Source organism: Paramormyrops kingsleyae, chromosome 11 (assembly GCF_048594095.1).
Source record: "Paramormyrops kingsleyae isolate MSU_618 chromosome 11, PKINGS_0.4, whole genome shotgun sequence".
Taxonomy (NCBI): Eukaryota; Metazoa; Chordata; class Actinopteri; order Osteoglossiformes; family Mormyridae; genus Paramormyrops; species Paramormyrops kingsleyae.
Window position 1 is genome coordinate 6,742,278 of NC_132807.1, and position 22,918 is coordinate 6,765,195.

The 22,918-nt window shown below is 47.6% G+C and overlaps 2 protein-coding genes across 4 annotated transcripts in view; both read right to left on the reverse strand.

Moving 5' to 3' along the window:
- Window positions 1–1,070: 1,070 nt before the first annotated feature.
- Window positions 1,071–6,525, reverse strand: LOC111844933 (KH homology domain-containing protein 4-like). Its single transcript, XM_023813863.2, has 14 exons — window positions 6,049–6,525; window positions 5,046–5,376; window positions 4,836–4,955; window positions 4,650–4,729; window positions 4,520–4,572; window positions 4,210–4,439; window positions 3,606–3,814; window positions 3,262–3,322; window positions 2,995–3,052; window positions 2,574–2,809; window positions 2,277–2,390; window positions 2,117–2,193; window positions 1,940–2,034; window positions 1,071–1,458 (listed from the first exon to the last, which is right to left on the reverse strand). Exons 1-14 carry the CDS (start codon window positions 6,075–6,077, stop codon window positions 1,334–1,336), a joined length of 1,818 nt encoding a protein of 605 aa, XP_023669631.1. The 5' UTR covers window positions 6,078–6,525; the 3' UTR covers window positions 1,071–1,333.
- Window positions 6,526–9,343: 2,818 nt separating this feature from the next.
- The window catches only part of LOC111844927 (high affinity cAMP-specific and IBMX-insensitive 3',5'-cyclic phosphodiesterase 8A-like), a 50,675-nt gene continuing 37,100 nt past the window's right edge, over window positions 9,344–22,918 (reverse strand). For all 3 annotated transcript variants that reach the window (XM_072717927.1, XM_023813849.2, XM_072717928.1), the window contains exons 8-22: window positions 22,662–22,802; window positions 21,673–21,761; window positions 21,539–21,590; window positions 21,415–21,457; window positions 21,245–21,322; window positions 21,063–21,133; window positions 20,776–20,940; window positions 19,262–19,310; window positions 18,331–18,466; window positions 17,623–17,821; window positions 15,826–16,043; window positions 14,291–14,423; window positions 13,215–13,379; window positions 12,591–12,720; window positions 9,344–11,391 (exon numbers count right to left, since the gene is read on the reverse strand). In XM_072717927.1, coding sequence (XP_072574028.1) covers window positions 11,285–11,391; window positions 12,591–12,720; window positions 13,215–13,379; window positions 14,291–14,423; window positions 15,826–16,043; window positions 17,623–17,821; window positions 18,331–18,466; window positions 19,262–19,310; window positions 20,776–20,940; window positions 21,063–21,133; window positions 21,245–21,322; window positions 21,415–21,457; window positions 21,539–21,590; window positions 21,673–21,761; window positions 22,662–22,802 — 1,776 coding nt within the window. In that variant the 3' untranslated portion in view covers window positions 9,344–11,284. The remainder of the gene's footprint in view (window positions 11,392–12,590; window positions 12,721–13,214; window positions 13,380–14,290; window positions 14,424–15,825; window positions 16,044–17,622; window positions 17,822–18,330; window positions 18,467–19,261; window positions 19,311–20,775; window positions 20,941–21,062; window positions 21,134–21,244; window positions 21,323–21,414; window positions 21,458–21,538; window positions 21,591–21,672; window positions 21,762–22,661; window positions 22,803–22,918) is intronic.

Genomic DNA, 22,918 nt, shown 5'->3' on the forward strand with positions numbered 1-22,918 from the left:
AAAATGGAATAACCAAAGCAAGGCCACGAGGCATCACCATGCCGTCCAAATCAGATACGTAAATGGCTTAGGTTTGATGGTTGTATTTCTTTGCAGTCTCTCTCTAAAATTCTGTCTACACATAACACCACAGCATCTTCCAAGCTCTGTAAAATCATATGCTTCTAATTGCAAGCAAAACTGGTGACAAATAAGGAATCTTTGTATAGAAACACCATGGGATAGCACTATAATGGTTGCCATGGCAATCCCTTTTCAGTACAAATGATAAGGGACCATTGTCACTTAGGCAGCTCATTTGGCAAGATGTCTGATGAGAGCCAGTGAGTATGATATTCTGGGCACATCACCCTTCTGCCAAGAGAAAGCAGACATCCTCACATTATGCTGAAGCACTATGATTACACAGCCATGCTGCTGTAACAGCTACACTCCCCCGGTCTTAACAACCCCCAATAAACACAGATGCTGACAATGGGAAGTCCCGTCTCGAAAATATTGGCCAGGTCCAATGAAGTCAAACATCCACTTGAATTGTACAGTTAAGACACAGGTATTGCATTTGAAACACTGCTGCAGAAATAGATCGGAATGTCAGTTAAATGCAATTATTGTTGGATGCATGTTTGAGACGCCCGAAATCAGACATCAAGATGTTAAAGATTCATACCACCTAGATACAGTGGGTCTGAAGCCTGCCAGACGCAACACAAAAGACAAGGCATTGTACACCCTAGATAGGAAGTCAGCACACTAAGAGGGTCAAAACGATTTTGTATGATCCACTGATATAGCCTCTTCTGGAAATTGCATGCATATAGAGAACTTTAAAATACTGACTCCTACAAGGACTGAGAGAACCAGTGCAAATTCAAACTCCAGAATCAAAATCAACATAAATGGCCACAGTAGAGTGATCACATTTCAGTGTTTTACGGCCAAAATTAGCTAATTTATATATCTGAACAAGTCCAAGCTCAAACATTCTAAAATCTACTCAGAACTGCAAATTTCATTGTGCAAGAAACTGTGTAGGGGACAAACATCCCAATCGCAACAGAGGACAGAACAAAGATTAATAAAATATTTTATTATATTATTCCATGGGAACAGGATTACAACATTTTGAAATGTAAGAAAATTTCACAGAAGTTACAATAGCCGTATGTCATACTGATTCAAATCTGAGGGAGTATGTCTGAAAAGCTCTGTACTCGAAGGGTGATTACAGGAGGACATCCTTTGGAGGGGGAGGATGCAGGCACTAAATACTAAAAATCAAGAATTCTAGCTGTGCACCGTAGTTCACTGCCATGCCGCTGTCCGGAATAAATTAGGACTTCTTACTGCTGCGTGTCCGATCATCTTCCTCATCTGAGGAGTCCCCGCCATACGGGACCAACCCCGGTGCACCTTCGAGGGGCCGTGCCTTCTTCAGAGAGTCAGGCTCCACCTTGTCTGTTGGGGCACAAAAGAGAGGGAGAGAGCAGAGAGGAGAGAGCAGAGGAGGAGCCCAGCAAGAGGTAGAGGGAGGGCGAAATACAGAATGTGGCAGTGGGAAAGGTAGAGGGAGAAAAAAGGAGGAGGGGTAAAGGGGGCCATTGGGAAGGGCCATGTTATCCACAGCATGTGATCAATCCACAGCCAGGGAGGGGGGTGGGTCATTCATAGGAAATGAGACGGCACCACACATCCAGGTCCGGGAGAACATGTGGAGAGAAGGGGAAGACAGAACATGTAAAAGAACGACAAGTTAGTATCATTTCCAGCCTTCGAAGGCTCATAGAGCTGCTGGGGGGTGGGGGGGGGCTTTAAAAGGTCTCTTAAGTACTTGAGAGGGGAAGTGATTTCGAGTCAAAGTTCCACTCACCCTCAGCATTACAATTAACACAACAGTGGTCAACAATGGGGGAAAAAAAATGCATATCCATATGCATACCCTTGGGGTCAGGGGCACAGGGCTGACTCTCTCCCTCCCGCGGCCTCTTGCGTGGGGCCAGACCGGCAGGGACTGCAGGCGGTGGCATCAGCATCCTGTTAGCGGCGACACAGCAAGACCGTCAGATTCAGGAGATTCAGGAGTTGCTGCGAACGGAAACGCTGCACGCCTACAAACCTCTGGGTGGCTTCTCCGCCTTCCGTGTCGGCAGCGGGCTGCTCCTTCTTCAGGACTGCCGCAGAGATGCTGCCGTGCTGCAGGGCGGACGAGAAGGGATCCCGTCAGCCTGGGAATCAAGGACGCCTTGATGATGGAGGAAAGGCGCGCAGTCGCTCACCTGAGATCCGCACTCCTCCTCGGAGCCTTCCAGAAACCGCCGCTTTGGACTGGCGGCCCGTGGCGGGCTGGACGAGCAGCCGTCCGTGCCACTGCTGTAACTTGTCCCAGTGTCCTTCACAAGGGGACAGAGAGAGACTGAAACAGCTGAACATCAAAAACTACCCGCCCTCCAACAGAGGGTGGACTGGCATACAGGCAGAGACAAATCATTGGTAGTAGTGGGGGGGGTTGCTCAATCTCAAACGCCAAGGGGGGCCGTGGCAGCGGCAGATGACGCCCCGCTGGGAGAACTTACCGGGGCTAAATAAGAAGGCGGTTTCCTAGGACACACCGGATACTGAACCATTGCCTGAGAAGATTGAGGGGTTGTCGAAAAGTTAGAATGACCGGGAGCACCATTCGCACTACTCCAGTAACCACTGGATCCTGGGTACGCAGCATAGCCTCCCGTGTAACTGTTTGCTGGGTAGTTATACCAGGATACATGGCTACCATAATTGTTATTATCCGGGTATCCGTGAGATGGGTATGCTGAAATAAAAGTATAGAGATACGGTTAATGCTACTGACAGACACAGAATCACACACACACACTCTTGACCACTGACTAATCAAACTTGCAACAACTTAAAACAAGTGAATGGAGAAAAAAAATGATATTCCCTGGATTAAACATCGCACGTTTGCGATTATAAAGCGATCCAAAGATCACGTACCTTGGGTGGACCCAGTTGCTGTGTAAACGGACACCATGCGCGAATGCTCGGCCCGCACCTGAGGGAGACAAGCTGGGGTTGAGCACCACCGGGCGTTCTCAGATACATCAGGATGTCAGTATGTGCAGTACGCTGAGCTCCAGGTCAGGCTGTTCACATGACTAAATGTTCTGGGTGGGTATCAGTAAAGGCTATAGGGTACGCGATACCTCCACCATCTTAAACCTCCAAGGGCAAGTGGATGCTTCAAACAAACCATAGACTTACAGTCTGCACCAGGCTCTCACAGAGCTCCCTCGCTGCTTCTAATCCTGCAGGGTTTGGGTGGCTACAAGAAAAAACACAAACATCACTAATTACAAAGAAGCATACAGGCCCCGACAATACGAATACCTCTACAGCAGGGGTCTCCAACTCCGGTCCTGGAGAGCTACTATCCAGTAGGTTTTCTATCTTACCTGGCTTCTGATGAGTCACACCTGCTCTCAGGAACATACCAGGAACAGGTGTGGCTCATCAGAAGCCAGGTAGGATAGTAGCTCTCCAGGACCGGAGTTGGAGACCCCTGCTCTACAGACTCCCATATCTGAACTAGCTGGGAAGATCGATACCTGATATAGAGATAAAGCGGCTCAAACGATTCCCGCCGCGAAGCCTGCTCTATGTAGCCGGACCCCTTTCCCCGGAGAAACACACGAGCCCCCGTCTCAGCCTGGATATGCTGCAGGTAACTCCCGCTAGGACCCTCCACCTTCTCGTTCACGTTGAATGAGGGCAGGGCTTGGTCGAGGCCGACGAACACCTTTGTGTGCACGAAATTCTGCAAGACAGCCGGTCGAGCCGAGAGTTGAGGGCAAAGCTTGAAATACCACAAAATACAGAAGTGGGAGAAATGCAAGGTTGGTGTCAGCAGGAGCAGCAGACCCAAACCATCCACTGGAGGTCGAGTTGTTCTGCCTGCAGTTGCTATAGGAGGTTTGTATCAGCGAGGAGCACTTGCTCTTTACTGCTCTCACCTTCTTTAACCTCCACGGTCACATAGCATGTGGAACACTGCTTAATATAATTACAAGCTCTAATGACAACACTTCCAACATAAGATGTCTGGTAAGACCACCATTGCTAGATTAACTACCATTGGTAGAACAAAAACACAAACACGAAAAGGGGCGAGTCAATACAATGGCATGCGGATGAGCAGCAACATCTACATACCCCTGAATGACAATTGTATGAGGCTGGAGACTTCTGGTTTTGGGGGGGTGATGGTATGAGGTGCGGCTGAACAGGAGGTCGAACTGGGGGTGGGACAGGTGGCTGAGCTGGAGGCAGGGGCTTGGGTGGCTGCGTGTAAACAGGCAGTGTGGGCATCACGGGTCTGCTCTGCCCTGCCGAAGACCGCAAGATGTCCTCTGAAATTATCTCTTTGATATGCTTCACCGCCTCTGTGGAACATATGAACAGAATGAGTTAACACTTTTTTTAAACGCGACGATTCCTCCCCCCGAAAATGCAAACATCTTACTGCTAACTTCCTCTTGACTCTTTCCCTGAACGTGTAGATACAATGGACGGTCTCTGAAAGAAAGGAACACGGCTCATTAACCATTACCGATTAACACGCAAATGTGAGGCGTATTCAGGACGACACATACCCGCTCTTACACTGGGCCTTTTCGGCACTGGTCATGTAGTGCCCCTTTGTAGATACCACTGCTCCACTATACTGGCGAATCTGAAAAAGGCGCATCACACCAATTTACACTAATGCTAAGCTAATTATTCTTCCACACCACCAAACAAAAACATAAAGATAAAAGCTCAAGGGAGTTGGACTTCACCTCTTCCTGAGTTTTCCCTTTAGTTAGCAAGTTGCGGCAGTTTATGGGAACGTCGTTAATGTCCACTTCGGTGACGACCGACTCGCTGGCAGTACTGGCTACTGTTATACGGGGGGCAACCTGGGGCAGGGAGAACATGGGGTGTGTTAAGGACTGATCACATATCACGGGGCTGGAAAGGCAGCCTGAAGGGACACACTGGTGCAGTACCTTACAGTGCAGCGGCGGGGGGGTCTTCAGCTTCCCTTTGGCCATCAACATAGCGTTAATTTTGGCGGCCATGGCAGCGGCCATCTCTACGCCTCCCGAAGGCTTCTCCTCCTCCGGAGATGTAGGGGTCGGCTGAGACGTGACGGGTGGCGCTGTGGACCCCATGCCACCAGCCAGCGTTAAGCCATTTGTGGCACTGGATGCCAAACACCCACCGGTGTAACTTGGCAGAGAGGCTACTTGCGTCGTGAGGGAAGTGGAAATGTTTCCAAAGAGGCCCTTCAGCATATCAGCAGCGGGGCCAGGCTGGTCCCATCGACTATTAAGACACCTGTGAGAACAAGCACGACTACTTGAAATATTCTTACCCAAACTTGAGCCTATTTGTCCCATAGCAGGATCTGGCCCTGTCCGTAGAGCAAGTAGGCCTCGACGCATTTCTATAAGCATCCCGGCCTGTTCTTGGTTCTACAGGTACTTTCTATAGGAGGGTAGTATCAGCAGAACACCATAACTGTACAATGACTGCTTTCTTTCCCCTCCACGCAACCAAACAGACAAGTTTTTCAACATGCAAGCATCGTTGCCTAGCTCCCAAACGCAATACGGAAGCGGGCAGGAGAGCAGACGAATATGCAGTATTAACTACCGAAAACCACCACTTCCAGCACAGTACTGAGTACCTCGGTCAGCCCGAAGCAGAGAGGCGTATTACATAACAAGTAGGCAGTCACAAACAAATAAATCAGAAAACCACCGAAAGCAGACGAGTATCTACGGTCGCTGGCTAGTTATAATATAGACCTCGGTGACGCAACACACTCGAATCCCATTAAACGAAACTAAAAAGTAGCAACTTTTTTAACCTGAGAGGAAATTAAAGTTAGCAGATACTGGCGTGTGCTTCGCTAAAACCCCGGGCCTATCTGCAGCCCGAGCCGCTCGGGAGGCCAACCAGCCATCGGGTTTAAGTTCAAAGGGCGTCACAACTGCAGATACTCACGATGTCTGTCCCGCCATGCCAGAAGCCATTTTATCGTGCGATTGCGCTTCAGTCACGGTCTTCGTTTGCCGGGCGTACTGAAGCAGAGACGCACCGGGGACAGGAGCTCTCCAAACGGTGGCACTCCTTCGCCGCCAGCAGGCGACACAAAGACCGGAAGCGCGTCACGACTTACGTAAGGCGTGCACGAGCAATGACGTGCTTCAGACTGCGCCCCTAGTGGCTGCGCTTTCAGTAGCGTTTTTTTAAGCAGTAAAGTTATTAACTATGTTTTTAGCGTCGTCCAATCAATTATTTAAAATACAGTAACCAAATTACCAAAGAATGAAGTGTCTATCTGTTCAAAAGCGTGAATGGACACTTTTTTAGATGAAATATAAGACTCCAAAAACACGTGCCCACAGCGAGCAGCTCCTTGCATTTGGCGCTGACAAAACTCTTGCGGATAGAAAAGCCGCAGCTTCCGGGTCCTCTATCGCCTGCACACTGCTGCCCTTCTGGGAGAACAAAGAGCCCCACGCACACGACTCAAACACAGCATAATTTATAATAAAGGCAATTATTTGTATTCAAATAGCATTTGAAAAGAAAATGCAAAACTGCATTTAAAATCATGACATCTAGTGGCCAACGTGTAAAACGACATAAATCTGTCCTACAATATTATCATCCAGGGTTTGTTTCACGAAGATAGATTTCCTGCTTAGCCGGACAACTTGTCGGATTAAAGTAGTCCGGACTTTTTGCAGTAAACGAAGATAGTCATTTTAAACTGGGGCACCTTAAATATGATACGTTATCCGGCTAAGCAAGAAATTCATGATACAAGCCCCAAGTTGGGGTAATGTGGTTGTTTAGACAGCATCGCATTTTTCAGTTTTTTGGCGTAATCATTTGTGTATATGTTACATCAATCAACGGAATGAGTAATTAGATATATTCGATTAGACGTTAAATATGTAACGGATTGCGGATCAATTCGATTAAAGAAACCATATTTTCTCAGATTCAAACATCAGCAAAAATAAAGATAAAGAACCATCTTAAATGGTCCTTGTACAGCTATAGCGAAACAAGATTTGGCTAATTAGGGTCCTTAACACCCCAGGTTCGATATGACGTGGCTCTGATGAGCCCTCCCTGACATGGATGCAGATTGCAGCACTGTAGCACAGCGCCTTGTCAGCAGCCTGGCCCACCAGTAGGGGGTGCTCACTTATGCAGTAGTACACCCTAGGCTCCACTCTGTGTATCTGTAATTATGTTTGATTAATTCACTCCTATTAGACAGGTCTGTGAGCCCATATTCCATGACTCATAATTTTATATTAAAAGGCAACTGCAGTTGTATTCATGTGATTACCTGTAATTATCTTTTAAATTATGTTTATGTTAATGAATATGTTATATTAAGATGGCAATGGGGGTAAAGCTGCATGATGAAGTCATTGTCACCAGAGCATAATTACTAAAAATACAGAAGGGACTTCAGATTCATGCCTCAAGCCCAGACTGCATGTCACAACCTGATGCCTTTTTGTTTTACTGTAAAAGCAATATGCGTTTCATTCATTTTCATTCCTATCCACCAATTTGTCAAACCCAAGTCTCTCCCGTGCCCTAATGATATCCTCATTTTTCCATCCCATTGCCATACTGTATGTTATGGTTCTATTCAGCATCCTTCGTAGGAAAAGTCAGCGTCTTGATATTTTTTTTCATGGCACAAAAAGCATTTCTGACTGCTAAGGGAATGTAATTGTTATCACGGCAGTGCTGACAGTCTTTGTTCGATACTCTGCTCCTGTACGCCCATGAACAAAGCTTTGGGGTGGAAAGATACAACCAAGCTCACTGACCAGATCACATGATCCCAGCCACTGTGGGCCAGCTGCCAGCCAGCAGGAAGGATACAACAAACATTGCTGTAGTCATTTACAGGACAATGGGACATTTTTGCAAACTTTGTTGGCTCTGGTCACTGGAATATTGTTAAACAATTACAGAAATTATAAACCAAACTTTATGTTCATATATATTTTTTTAATCTAATTTTATCTAATTGAGAATTTACACTTCATGACCTTGTACCAAATACCTGGTTGAAACTTGTATGGAAAAATATACTTACCGTCTGAAATCTATTTGTGGCATTTAGTAAAGACCCAGTTTCTATTTCATCAGTTTCTTCTCTTGTTTTTAAAACTAAATATGAAATCTTGCTTCCTTCTAGTGCTAGACTTTCAAGCTGGAATTGAAAAACACCTTAATTACAGGTGCATAAGTACAGGCATAGGAGAAAGACTCTAATGAATGCTTCTTTTAATGGCAGCCCCCACGCCTCCCCACAAAGTTCGCAAACAAATTAAAATAATTTTCATAGCAAATGATAAATTGTGTTTTCACTTTTTTTTTTTTGAGGACAAATCGAGCCGCAGGCTCCGCAAACTAGAAAAAATCGCAAAACGTCAAGCTCAGCAAAACCCTGACCGGCCCCTGGCCTGCTGTTTGCAGTACAGGCTGTTCTCTGGTGGCAGAATCTCATGGCTTATTGCGCAAATACACCACACCAGCCTGCATGGGGGCAGAGGAAAGCAATCCCAGTCAGTGTCAGGCAAACTCCTGTGGAATTTCATATCTTTAGGAGGAATATTTTGGTATGGCTAAGTTGGAGGATTCGTACGGGAGGTCAAAGGTCATCACATCAAGCAAATCCAGTTGTACTGGCTGGCTGGCGTTCAGTAACAATCCTTGTGATTTTTCTCTCATCATGCTTCTTGTCCCCTTCAGAACAGAAGGTAGGACTGATGGATTTAATCCTGGTTCTTCACCATTATTCGCTCAAAGAGCCGACTTCTCCACTACTGGCTTCCATCCATCCATCACCTGACGGGGACAAGCTGCCCACAACGCCCTGGATACTGGGAGGCTGGGATCCCCCCCCCCCTCATCAGAGATCCTGGAGTGCAAGACGGTCTCACAAACCTGCGAGAAGACATTCCAGCTGTCGGCAACATTTATCTGTTCCTGGGGTCTGTATCAACTTCAAATTCAGCACAGAGCCAACCCACGGCAAACGAAGCTGGTGTGATACCAGGTGCAACAGCAGTACACTCATGGTTACCAAGGTTAAAACTCTCTCTGTATTAATCTTCTATTTAGGACTAATGGATTCCTCATTGATGCAAACATGACATAGACATGTAAAAAAAAAAAAAAAAGTACCAGACGCCTTAAATGTGAAAGTCGCATATAGTACCAGGAAGTGATTTTTACACAAACATAATGCAAAGTATTAATTGTCATTATTTTATTTGCCTTCATATATTTCTCTCTTTAAATTTTTTTTTGGTGCTCTCAGACCAGAAGTACAAGTGAATCAGACTGAACATACAAATCCCGATGTAGTGTACACTTCTGTCTAAAGAAAAAAAAAACTCTATGTCAATATATCATATTGACTTATGTAGGCTTATGTATGCATATTGGCATATTTATATAACATTTAAATTAAAAATAGGACATCATTTCATTAACAGATATTCTTACACACGTTTCTGTCTCTTAACTGTGGATGAAAGGTCTTTCTGGGCACTGACGCCGAAAGCCGATGTAAAATGATGAAATCAAAAGACACGGAGCACAGACTGGCATCAGACAGTGATAGACACACCTCTTTGTTTCACCCCCGATATTTTTTTTTTCCTGTCTCTTTTGTGACTGAAATGCCTGTCAAACTGCAGAGAAACGTCGCCGCAGAGATCGAGACCGTCACTCATAATCACCTTTGTCAATCCAGTGTAAAAGATGTAGTCTACAAAAATATTTCAATTTGTTCGATTATTACTTTTGCCTAAATTATTAAAAAGTCCACACGCTCTTGCTTCATTCACACAGTGGGATGTATAAATATTGTATAAAATAAGGCAGTCTTTTCAGTAGGATAAACCAGATACAAAAATCTCCAGGAGGGAAAAAAAAATCTTTCAAGTCCGGAACTTTTCCCAGATTTTCTTCTGCTGCTGGAGAGCTTGTGGGCCCCAGCACTGCTGCGGAGTGACACTGCTTGGAGGGCGCAGGTGAGGCGCGCAGGGCACATGCTCAGAGACGGAGGCGGTGGTGACGGTACAGAATTCTCCCAAACCTCTGACCGGCTCCTCTGACATGCTCAGACATGTGTATTGTAGTCTTACAGTGCAATATAAATGGTGTCGTTCTCATTTTAAGAAGTAAAACAAAACTACGCTTTTATGGATATGACTCGTATCGTAACGGTCCAGTTAATAAGCTTTGGCTTTTATTTCTTGCTCTTAAACTCATTAATTTACCTATTTTATTTGTTTATCACATAGAAATTTATGGAAAATACTGAACACCTAAGTCAAAATAAATACACCATAACTTCTATATGCGGACGCCGGGGATCAGCTCAGGAAGGTTTGCTGTGTCTTTCAGAATGAACAAACCTAACGAATTCCACATCCTACGTACTCGTATAATTATAGCCCCTCCCCCCACGCTCAGGATCACTTCCCACTGCTACAAACCCTCCCAAAGCGTAGAACTGGCAGGCTTGTACACCAAAGAAAAAAGTGAAGGTGCAAAACAGTTCTGTAGTGAGAATATGACCCTGTCATTTGTGTGGCCCCCCCAGCCTAAGGCGTCAGGTATTCTCTGTGGCCATCTGAGGTTTCCTTACCGTCGCCCCCTTCTGGGCAGTGCTTCAGTTGCGACCAAGTGGGACGAGACCACTGCGTAAAATCCAGTCTGTTTTTTTTTTTTGTTTTACATTAAATTTTTTTTAACCATTTTAGTCTCTGCCCAGGTGCAAAGTTCTAGCAAAGTTTTCTGGCACAAGTCTGTTTCCCCAAGTGCTGTCCCCCTGTGGGTCATGTGACCCTCCATGCCCCCCCACAGCTCCCAATCGTTCCAGCTCTTATCCCGTTAACTTTCCTTTCGTTGTTTTAAATGAATCTGTTCCGTCTTCTATGCAGTCTGCCAAGCGACGGCAGTCTCTCTGTCCATTCTCTCTCTCTCCCTCTCTCTCTCTGTTGAGGGGTGAGTGCAAAGGTATGCTGGGAGGGGGTGGGGAGCTGTAACAAAAGCGGGGCACGGAGTCCTCGCGGAGCAGGGGGCACACAGGCCGCCGCGATGCGGTCGAGGCTCCGCCGAAGGCAGGTATGGGGAAGGCCCCGCGGTGTGGGGGGAGCGCGGCCGGCTGCCGGAGGCCCCTCGTCTACTCGGGAGGGGGACGTAGGCTGTGTAGCTTGCGCTCGTCCAGGCCCTTCCAGTACTTAAAGTTGTTGTCCAGGTGCTGCATCAGGTTGGGCAGGTCTGCGAAAGCTGAGGCAGCAACAGCAGGACCAAAGCAATTCAAAGTCAGCAAAACAGCGTCAGCTTGAAATCAGCATCTGTGCAACTGCATTCCAAGGTGCTGATCCCCATGGTCCAGGGGCCCCTGGGTTATGGACTTATTTCCCATCCAATAATAATCATTTAAATAATTTTAAATCTTTATTTTCGCTAACCTCAAACTGACATTTAGCATTTTTTTCATTTATGAATGAAGGCAATGAGCCACATTATTATATACTATTATATGTACCTGTGACAGCGTTATCCAGTGCATGTGACAGCGTTATGCAGTGCACGTGACAGCGTTATGCAGTGCACGTGACAGCGTTATGCAGTGCATGTGACAGTGTTATCAGTGCATGCGACAGCGTTATTCAGTGCATGTGACAGCGTTATTCAGTGCATGTGACAGCGTTATTCAGTGCATGTCACAGCTTTATTCAGTGCATGCGACAGCGTTATCAGTGCATGTGACAGCGCGCTGTCAGTGCATGCGACAGCTTTATTCAGTGCATGCGACAGCTTTATTCAGTGCATGCGACAGCGTTATTCAGTGCACGTGACAGCTTTATTCAGTGCATGCGACAGCGTTATTCAGTGCACGTGACAGCGTTATTCAGTGCATGTGACAGCGTTATTCAGTGCACGTGACAGCGTTATTCAGTGCACGCGACAGCGTTATTCAGTGCATGTGACAGCGTTATTCAGTGCATGTGACAGCGTTATTCAGTGCATGTCACAGCTTTATTCAGTGCATGTCACAGCGTTATGCAGTGCATGTGACAGCTTTATTCAGTGCATGCGACAGCGTTATCAGTGCATGTGACAGCGCGCTGTCAGTGCATGTGACAGCTTTATTCAGTGCATGCGACAGCGTTATTCAGTGCATGTGACAGCGTTATTCAGTGCATGTGACAGCGTTATTCAGTGCATGTGACAGCGTTATTCAGTGCATGTCACAGCTTTATTCAGTGCATGTGACAGCGTTATGCAGTGCATGTGACAGCTTTATTCAGTGCATGCGACAGCTTTATTCAGTGCATGTGACAGCGTTATTCAGTGCATGTGACAGTGTTATCAGTGCATGCGACAGCATTATAACTCATCACACAGGCGTTGCATGACTCGTTAAGTAGCTCAAATCATTATAGGTTAGCATCCTCGTTACCACAGTGAACGTTACTCACCGTCCCAGGCGTCGAACATGTCGGTGATGAAGTAATCGATGAAGGAGATCTGGGACTTTGGGATGCTGCAGGTATTTCTGTCAAACACGGGCATCACTACTGGGAGACCCTGTCTCTTCTCCTCGTCAGTCTGGGCGGTAAGAGAGCAGAGCGGCATATCAGGGAGCCTGCAAACACCTCAGTCCTCCAACTCCACCACGCCCCTTTATTATTGTTTATACATATATACAAATTATTTGTATCTGTTTTTATTTTTTTAGGAGGCTAAGGTTGCACGCTTCTCAGTTTTCTCTCTTCTCCACGGCCACCATTAGCGGTCCTGCCAATCTGCTTCCGCATTCGCTCTGCAAATCATGTGCCAGTGAGTGGCAGAGACCAGATCTGATTGGAGGACAGTCTGCCAATGACCGTCAGCGACTCCTGGGCTAGCTGGGACGCAGTTTGCCAGTTTGAGCTGATCCGCAGCAGAACAACAGTGGCTTATTTCATTATAGCAGGATTCCCGGGTCACAGGTATTTCGTTTTTATTTACATACACACCCCATTATGGATTTCTTCAACAGTGGCATGTCTAATCTGCCCCCCACCCCTGCTGTCAACACTGCAGGCCTGCAGTTGCATTACCTGCGCAAAATACTCCTCTGAGATGCGCCCCGCCCACTCGATACACAGCTCCAGGGGTCGGCACGGGTTCGAGATGTCTGCACACTTAATCAGCATGCGCTTCACCAGGATCCGGTTCTCCGGGGACGTCAAGATGCCTTTCACTGAATCCTCATCTCCGTTCCCCTGTAAGCCAACAGCCGAGAGCAGAGAATTCAAGATTATACATCCATTAAAGCAAAATTAAAAACGTTACGCTGATGACAAAATGCGGGCCGATAGGACTGAAAAAGCAAAAAAATGTATGACTTATTAGAACTTTCTTGAAGTCCGTTTCAGAGTAACTCTTTTTAGAGTAACTGTCTCCTAGAGCAGTGTTTCCTAATCCAGTCCTCTGGAACCCACAGACAGTGCACGTTTTTGCTCCCTCCCAGACAGTTCACATTTTACTGTGAGCTGGGAGGGAGTAAAAATGTGGACTGTCTGTGGGTCCCCAAGGATCAGATTGGGAAACACTGCCCAAGAGACATCCACAGATACCTTTATTAAGCTCCAGGTTCCTTTAAAAAGTCCTTTGAGTGAATTCCACACTGGGCTGACGAAGCTGGTACCAGCTTGTAAAATTCTCACCACAAACAGGCGGCCAGAGGAGCAACGTCTACCTCTCCTGTCTTCCAGGGGGAGCCGCTCTGAGGCGCCGTCAATCGTTAACATTTAGCTGCAATCCACTGATGCACCGAAACACGAATTTCTCGTTTTCTGCAGGATCCCCATAAACCACAAGCCTTACAGGGAATCTAAGCACATGGGCTGCACTGGCCACATTTAAATCACCGGAGAGCTACCAGAGTACCAGGAATCACTCACTGCCACCCGGAGACCCTGATTTATTTGGAATTAGCGAGCAGGGGGGTGTTCCATGAAACAGGATTTCTCAGTTAGCTGGGTTAACTTGCTGATGATTGTCCAATTAGAATTTCCAATTCAAATTGTAAGGAGCATTCCTATTGGACAATCATGACTGCTAACTGAGAAATGTTGTGGAAATCTCTATGGAACACTCCCCCTCACCTCCCCCCCGATCCTTTTGAACTCACCCCGCTCTCCTCCAGAGCAGCCAACGGCTTGTTGATGCTGTTCACAAATTTGTTGACGTGCTCAAAGTGCTTGGTCATCTCTGTGGCCAGGACCATGTCGATGATGGCTTGTCGGAGCGTGCGATATTCATTCCTGCGTTAAAGGGGTTAGGACACAAGTGAGTCGAAGCGGAACCACGTCTCCCAAAGACTGTTGAGCAGCATGCATTAGGGTGTCAGGATTCCCTGCTGAGATTTAAACAATTCTAAGGGAATCACGGGTAACTTGGAATGAAATTAAAACTGTGATACATAGAAAAGTAATAAATACTGGACACTTCTCTACAATGGAACAGCAGCCTTATTTTGTACATGTTTAGCATGCAAGCATTATATGTGCCAAATAATTATTAAACGTTATCCAGTAAAAGTGGAAATTAGCGGGAGAATATTTTAAAATGAATTTGAGGAAGCACTTCTTTACACAGCGTGTAGTTAGAGTATGGAATAGTCTTCCTGCTAGTGTAGCACAAGCTAAAACCCTGGGTTCCTTTAAATCAGATCTAGATACGATTTTAACAACTATGTGCTATTAGTTAAGTTCTCCTCAAACGAGCTTGATGGGCCGAATGACCTCCTCTCATTTGTAAATTTCTTATGTTCTTAAAACCGCCTTTTATTCGGAATGTTTTACTGTCCTTCCCTGTGTAGTTATTTATTGCTCTTCTATATTTTGTTGCTTGGCAACAACAGTACTGTACATATTTTGCACTTTTTATCACTCCCAAATGTAACACATATGCATCCATTCATGCAAAACACTTTTAAATAAATTCTTCAATACCTATAATTACTGACAACTACCTCAAATACCTCAGAGCTATGGCAAGCCGTTTTAGTTTTAATTAATTCCTAGAGGATATCAGAAATTCAATTCTAACTAGCTTGAATGTAAAGTTCTTGATATCAGAAATTCAACTGTAACTAGTTATAATGTGTATTTCTGGTGTCAGAAATTTGACTTTAACTAGATAAAATGCATATTATTCATAACGGAAATACAGCTTTAACTAGGTAAAAAGCCAGTTCCTGACATCAGAACTAGTGAGGTTCAAAACATTTTTCTCATTCATTTCAATGGCAGCTGGAATTTGAACTAGACAAAATGCCAGTTCCTGATATCAGGAACTCAACTGCAACTAGTTAATTGTAACAAGAATCGGTATTATAACTAGTTGCAACTGAATTTCTGATATCAAGAACTTGCATTCTAATTAGTTAGAACTGAATTTGATATCCCTCAGACATGAATTAAAGGTAAACCAGCTTTCCGTACAGAACTGACACAGTCCTTCTTACAACCCTGATTCTCCACATCACAGCACAAACAGCACGTGAGACGATGCCAGCTGGACGCGTCACTAAGTGGCTTTTCTAACTTCCCCTTTCGCGATCGCTTACCGCCAAAGCCTCACACCAACGTTTCAGAGCAAAAAAAACCACAACGCTGAACGAAGGTCTGTCCGCGGCCTGCCACACCCCAACGGCGCACCGACCTCTCCATGTTCTTGAAGATGTTGCACTTGTCGTCGCGGGTGGTGATCTGGAAGGCCAGGGCGGCGTGATGGCTCTCCAGCACGGCCGTGTCGTTGTACAGGACGGCCAGCTCACTGCCCGCGTTGCACAGGAAGGAGTTGGTGCGGCCCGGGTGGTCCACGTCGTGTACTGTGGCGGCGATCAGGGCCGCCACCTCGTCGATGGGGTCCAGGCTTTGCTGTAAAAGAGGGCGTGGGGCGTATGCCAACTATCACACCTCACACATCGATTACCACAAGCTGTCGAGCCGGCTTTCGGTCGTGTGTGTGCGCGCGTCTCTTTGTTTGCGTTGTGTGGCCTTCCCAGGCCGAGTTCCTCTTTTTCTCTCAATCATCGCCTTTCTCTGGGTACCTCTACTCTATTTCACTTCTCAGTAGTCAGCAGTAGGAGACCACATGACCAGACAGCAGACATGACTGCGAGATGTTCTCTGCTCTCCAGCTCAAGGTCCAGAAGCCCAGGGGCCTCTGTCATCCTTTACCTAAATATATTTTATTGCCGTTTGATAGGAGTCTGGGAAATGAATCTCTTCACCTCACAGACTTCTGATACCCTTGCACTGCACACGTAAGTGTTGAATTATGACAATGTAAAAAGAATGTTGACTCATTCTGAATCTGAACTACACACACTTGACTTTGTATGATATTATGCAGGATTTTAAGTAGTTAATTTCTGCTGCCATCAAAAACCCTGGAAGAGTCGGATCATGGTCCTGTGAGGCCCCTGGGGTCCGTCTTTTGGGTGCCCCACAGTAATGGGTTCGATGGGGACATACAGGGACAGTGAGCATAACACATAAAAGGTCTGGATATGGGGGGGGGGGGGGCATTGTGTGTGGAAAGAGCCCCAGGGGCCCTGTTGGTTCATTTGTGCTGTATATGGCAAAGGGCCCTGGGGCCCCTGGTGGTTCATTTGCGCTGTATATGGCAAAGGGCCCTGGGGTCCCTGGTGGTTCATTTGCACTGTATATGGCAAAGGGCCCTGGGGCCCCTGGTGGTTCATTTGCGCTGTATATGGCAAAGGGCCCTGGGGCCCCTGGTGGTTCATTTGCGCTGTATATGGCAAAGGGCCCTGGGGCCCCTGGTGGTTCATTTGCGCTGTATATGGCAAGGGGCCCTGGGGCCCCTGGTGGTTCATTTGCGCTGTATATGGCAAGGGGCCCTGGGGCCCCTGGTGGTTCATTTGCGCTGTATATGGCAAAGGGCCCTGGGGCCCCTGGTGGTTCATTTGCGCTGTATATGGCAAAGGGCCCTGGGGCCCCTGGTGGTTCATTTGCGCTGTATATGGCAAAGGGCCCTGGGGCCCCTGGTGGTTCATTTGCGCTGTATATGGCAAAGGGCCCTGGGGCCCCTGGTGGTTCATTTGCGCTGTATATGGCAAAGGGCCCTGGGGCCCCTGGTGGTTCATTTGCGCTGTATATGGCAAAGGGCCCTGGGGCCCCTGGTGGTTCATTTGCGCTGTATATGGCAAAGGGCCCTGGGGCCCCTGGTGGTCAGCTCTAGCTGTATATGCTGCGGGGCTGCATAATCATTTCACGTTGTACATGAGGGTCATAGTGGTTAGCTTACACTATGAATTTTGTGACTCACGGTCACTAGAGCTCCGAAGGCCCCTCCAGCCTAGTACCCTGGCCCCGACTGCCCCCATCCATAATCCAGTCATGACTGCAGGTCAACTATACTCTTGGGATAGTTCAAATAAAGTCCAGAAAAAAAATGCAAAATGTCAGTGGAAAGAGACAGTTGTGAACTCACCTTGACCCTCTCCTTGCACAGGAAGTACGCGGTGGCATGCAGGACGTCCGCGGCGTGGCTGGAGTTGTGGTAGGAGTTGCTGGAGTGGTAGTTCGCTTCGATCACCTGCAGCCAGGACCGAAGGGTCGCTTCTGGGCAGCCGAGGAACTCACAGACCCCAAATCTTGAAAAGATCTTCAGTCCCAAATAGGTCAGGGGTCTGAAAAAGATACAAGAAAGCAGACATCCAACGTCAACATCGTTTGATCTAAAGAACACAGTGATACCTTATGGATCGATGAGGTAATATCTAAAAATAATTGACTGCCATCCTATCCAGAATGTCCTCTCCGTTTCCCGAGTTAGTCTCCAACAGAGGTGGGTAATTCTGGTCCAAAAAGCAAAAGTCCAGACCAAAATTTTGTTTCAACTAACCAGTTGTACTCTATGAGTGTGATTCTTTATGCTCAACTGGTTGGTTGAAACAAAATCTTGACCCGGACTTTTTCTCTCTGGACCTGATTTTCCCCACTTCTGGTCTCCAGGCTCATTGTGTGAAATAAATATGAATAGATGGCTGAAGCAGATGGAGACTTCGAATGCGTGTCCTTCTCTCCTTATAACTGACATCACAACTGACCTGAAGAGGAGACGGAGGCCCCATCCATAAGCGCGCCGGGGAAAACGTTTCCAAGCTACGTGACGACCTGCATATGCTGCCATTCTCACCGTTTCATCGTCGCTGCTTCCAGAGTGAAGACGTCAAAGTCCCAGGACTCCTCGTTCTCCATGGTCTGAGCGATCCGGGGAGGGATGTCGCCGAGCGACAGCGGGGTGCTCAAGTGGCTTGGGAGGTGGTGAGGCTCTGTGCACACGGGAGTGTACAGACACACACACACACACGCACACGCACACGCACACGCACACGCATGACATAAGCACACAGCTCAGATAAATAACTACGTGAGTGAGTAACCAGATGCATGTCATAATGTATAGCATGGGTTCAGCCAAAGATCCACAAAATAACATCACCAGGGACCATTGGGGGTCCCCTTGGTTGATTTGGCCAATCAGGAGCGGGGGGCGGGCGGTGGTCTGCTTATCGCAATTGACCGGTTGCGGTCACAGTAACAGTAGAATTTTTAGTAGAGTTTTAAACAATAGAGTTTTAAAATTTTAATAAACATACTCTGGAAATCATCTCACAGTCGTGACCCCCCCTTTAGGGTGCCTGCTGTGAAGTACTGTACAGTATGTATATTAGTGTGCAAGTAAAAAAAACTGACGTTTAGAATCAAAAATACCACATGAAAACATTATGTAAAATCATTAAGTGCTACGCAAATCAATCATTTCCAGCTTGTGTGAATGGGCTATCTAATCCTGGCCCCGAGACCATTAAGATGAATCACAAGGGTCCGATAATTTGATAGTATGGCATTCTGGGGAATGCAAGAGACGTTACTGGTCTCACTCCCCTATCTTCTCATTTCACCAACAGCGAGCTGGATGAGAAAGCCACATTTCAACAGTGTAAAAGCTACGTAGATTTAAATGAGGGTGATGACCTTTGTACATTTAAATTAGAGTACTGTGGGATCCTAACCTTACACACAGTCATTATAAAATAAGGAAGTTGGAGTATCGAGACTCTTACTGTTTGCAGCAAAGATGTATTCGTTCCCTGACAGCCTCCGTAAACCATCCTGCAGAAGAGAAAAACCCATTTGGACGTCAGTTGTGGTTTTCTCACTTTCCCTTATTAAAGCCGTTTTCCCCCTTAAGCCCCCAAAGAGCGGCAGCCTGAGCGGACTGTGATCGATGTTAACACAACCCAGACCCTGGCAAACTCAGGACACCTACGCCATAGGATGCATTCCCTGCAACACGCATTTCTACCCACTTGCGGACATGAAATAACGTTATCCAAGAAACTCCCATCTTCCTGGATGTGGGGAATGTGGTTAGGTACTTCTGATGTACCGCGCACTTCTCAGATTTTCATGTCGGCATCGCTTGGGCAGCCACAGGGAGAGTGGAAGTGAAAAAACTCGTCTGTCACCCGCTCGCAGTCTCATTCAGCGGCCGCGTCATAATTCTGGCTTTTAGGCCTCCTCTCCACAACCCGGAAAACATTCAGTCGTTTCTAAGTCCATAAACCCCAGTAATGCAAACTGGCTGGTGATCTGTTCTTTAATGATGTGGCACAGGGCAGAGCAGCTTTTTTAAGCGTTACAGCTCACACACCAACACTGCACTCTCACATACCCCCCCGCACCCACTCCCACTCCTGCTCCGTATCCCACTGTCCCACTGCGTACTGCCACGCTTGTTCATCGAGTCCACCTAAGAACAGGATGTTTCCAAGCTACTGGAATTCAGAGGAAGAGGCTCATCTGAAAGCCTTCTGTGGTGTGGAAGCGGCGAGTTCTTTCCTCTCTGGCCCAGCAAAGTACAAAGGACAATCTAGCGTTTCCTCTGGGGCTGCGGCCAAGACTGCCAACTTGGCACCCGCTGTCTCCCCTGCCGGGGCCGTCCACGGCCTGCGTGCCGCCCCCTTTCCCCGCTCTCTCTCCCTCTCCTGGATACACACGTGGTGTAGCGTGAGAGGAGAGCCCTAGCGTGGCTCCGGCGGCGCGATCCACGGCACCAAAGCCTCCCTGGGTGTCACAGGGGACGCCATTTCTGACGCGCAGAAGGCAGCACTTCGCTCTCCCCGCTACGCCACGCAGGCGGCTGCCTCCAGCCGACTGCGATCCATCAACAAATTACGACGTTCAGGTCACATGGCAGCGACCTCTGCTTGGAGGCCAGACCTTTGAGTGAGCGTTTAAGACAGAGAAGGAAAACAGGCCATTCTTTGTGCCTCTCAGCTATGTATTTGAGGGCTTACAGAAAGTCATAAACGCTAACAGGACCTCAGGAACAGGTCGTACTGAGCATCTGCCCCTCCCCAAAAATGCAAAACTGAGGCAGAAAAAAACTGCCAAAAATTATGACACAACAAGGCTTTACAGATTCCATAAATGACTCTGGAGATTCTCCTCTGGCCTCCTGCAGCATGGACCTTCATGCTTATACTGAAGGTTCTTGGAGTCAACCTGGGAGAACATGACATCATGCCTGACTAGCACCCAGGAGAACTCCAGCGGGGACCTGGGGAAGACCCACCGTCATCAACCCCCCGACCAGGTCGCTGGTGTGGGGGTCCTCGTCCTTGGTCCCCAGCTGGGGGGAGTAGAGCTCGGTGGTGCGCAGGATCTCCAGCACGCGGTCCAGGGCCTCGGCCACTGGCACCGGGCTGCTCTCCTGGGCTGCGTTGATGATGTTGATCACCTGGATGCGGGGAAGGCACACGGGAGATCAGCTCCGTGGGAACCTGCGTCTCCAGGGCGACGCGGAGGAACCGAGCGTCAAACACGACACGCTTCCAGTGATGAGATACAGAACAAACCGACCTTGGTGATTGGGGCTTCGATGGTCATCGAGTGAATCCTCGCCATGGAAGAGTGGCGCCTCTGGGAACTTCCTGTGATGTGAAAAGACGCGACAATGACAAAAATTACAGAAGTCCGATTTCGTCATCACCTCCGGCAGAGATAACGAAGAAGGGTGACTCTCCCCACTGAGTATCGCTCACCGTCACTCCCACGAGATGTGGTTGACCTCACGTCTAATGAGCCTTTCCTCCGGTCCTTGTGTTTGCAGGACTGGTTGTCTGGGGACAGAGGGAGGGAGATGACAGCATTGGACGGCGTTGACGCCGCGGGCTCAGCTGGATACCCGGCCGTCACTCGGCGGATGTCTTACCTGTCTGCGACTCCGCTTGCACGCGATCACATGACTTGTCCGTCTAGGTTAGAGGGGGGAGGGGAGCTTTTTACTTCTCAGTGAGCAAACTCACCAAATTAAATTCTTACAAATAAGGTCTCACCTTATTATTGTCGTTTAACGGCCGGTTAACAGACACATAGTGTCTGATCTTTCTGGAAAAAAAAAAATGACATAATATTACACACGTGAATGTTCTAGCTCGTTATACCGCAAAAGGAAAGCCGAGTGACTCACCCTCCCTGTCCAATTACAGGTGTGATCTTCACGCTCTGGGGGACGCTGTCTCCGTTCTTCTTCATGGTGTAGTAGACCCCTTGCCACTCCTGAGGATATGGCAGTGGAAGGGGAACAGGGTGACTAACTCATAGCTGCACTCTGCACTTCCAAAAGGGAGCAACAGGGGGCATGGTGGTTAAGTACATCAGGTTATAACCTGAAAGTTACCCCGGTTTAAGCCCCAGCCAATCCCCTACTCTACCAATGCCCCCCCCCTCCAAAAAAAATTAATAAATAAAGAAGCCATTCTGAACTGCTCTAACAAAGTACTCCACTAAATATATATTTTGATTTCACGAGCTGGACAGACACACATTGATGATAAATGTTAATCATATTACAAAGGAACAAAAAATATATAAATAGTACAATGTCTGGATTTTTGAAGCTGGCAGACGCTGCGGACGTATCAAAGAGAGCAGGACCTTTTCGGTGAAGGGGGCACGAGGCCGGCTCCTTTCAAGTCAGACCACCCTGGGAGGTACGCCAGCTTCAAAAACACCTTCCCACTGCTCCAAATGACCTTTGTGTTCTCTGAAGTAATCCATAAATCAGCCCCGCCCCTCAGACAAACTGGCTGACCAATCAGCTGCCGTTTTCAAGGCGGGCAAATTTTTGGCCCGTCACGTGATGTGCTGGCCTGGCAGCTCTCCCCGAGCGCCCGGAATGATCTGCGCCCGGCGTGATCTGTACGTCAGCTGCCCCAGTGGCCAAGGTGGGGGAAAACGATAAAAAGAGGGGCTGCAGGCCATGGCAGCGATCGAGCAAGTTTGCCACGTATGATTGGAGCATAAGATTTGCTCCATAAGATATGCTCCATCCCCGGCAGGTGAGAAAGTGGAAATCAACATTTAAACATAACCGGAGGTCAAAGACAGCAGCAGTGGTGCCTACATGCCATCAACACGATATAGCGCCTTTCACCACAACAATATAGCGCCTTTCACCTTGCCCATCTGGATGCAGGAGTTGATGGAGTCGAGCAGGTCAGGCTTATTCTTCTCACTTTTAGGCACTTCCAGCAGCTCCTTCCCGATGAGCTCTCCGTGCTGGTATCCCATGATCGACTCGTAGGCGGGGTTCACGTACTGCGGCGGGGGTAATTTAAAAAAAAAACAAACAAAAAAAAAAAAAAACAACAATGAACGCCAGCCAGCACAGCAAAGTTGTTCCCGGGGCGCAGCGTAATGGATGAAGTCAGGCC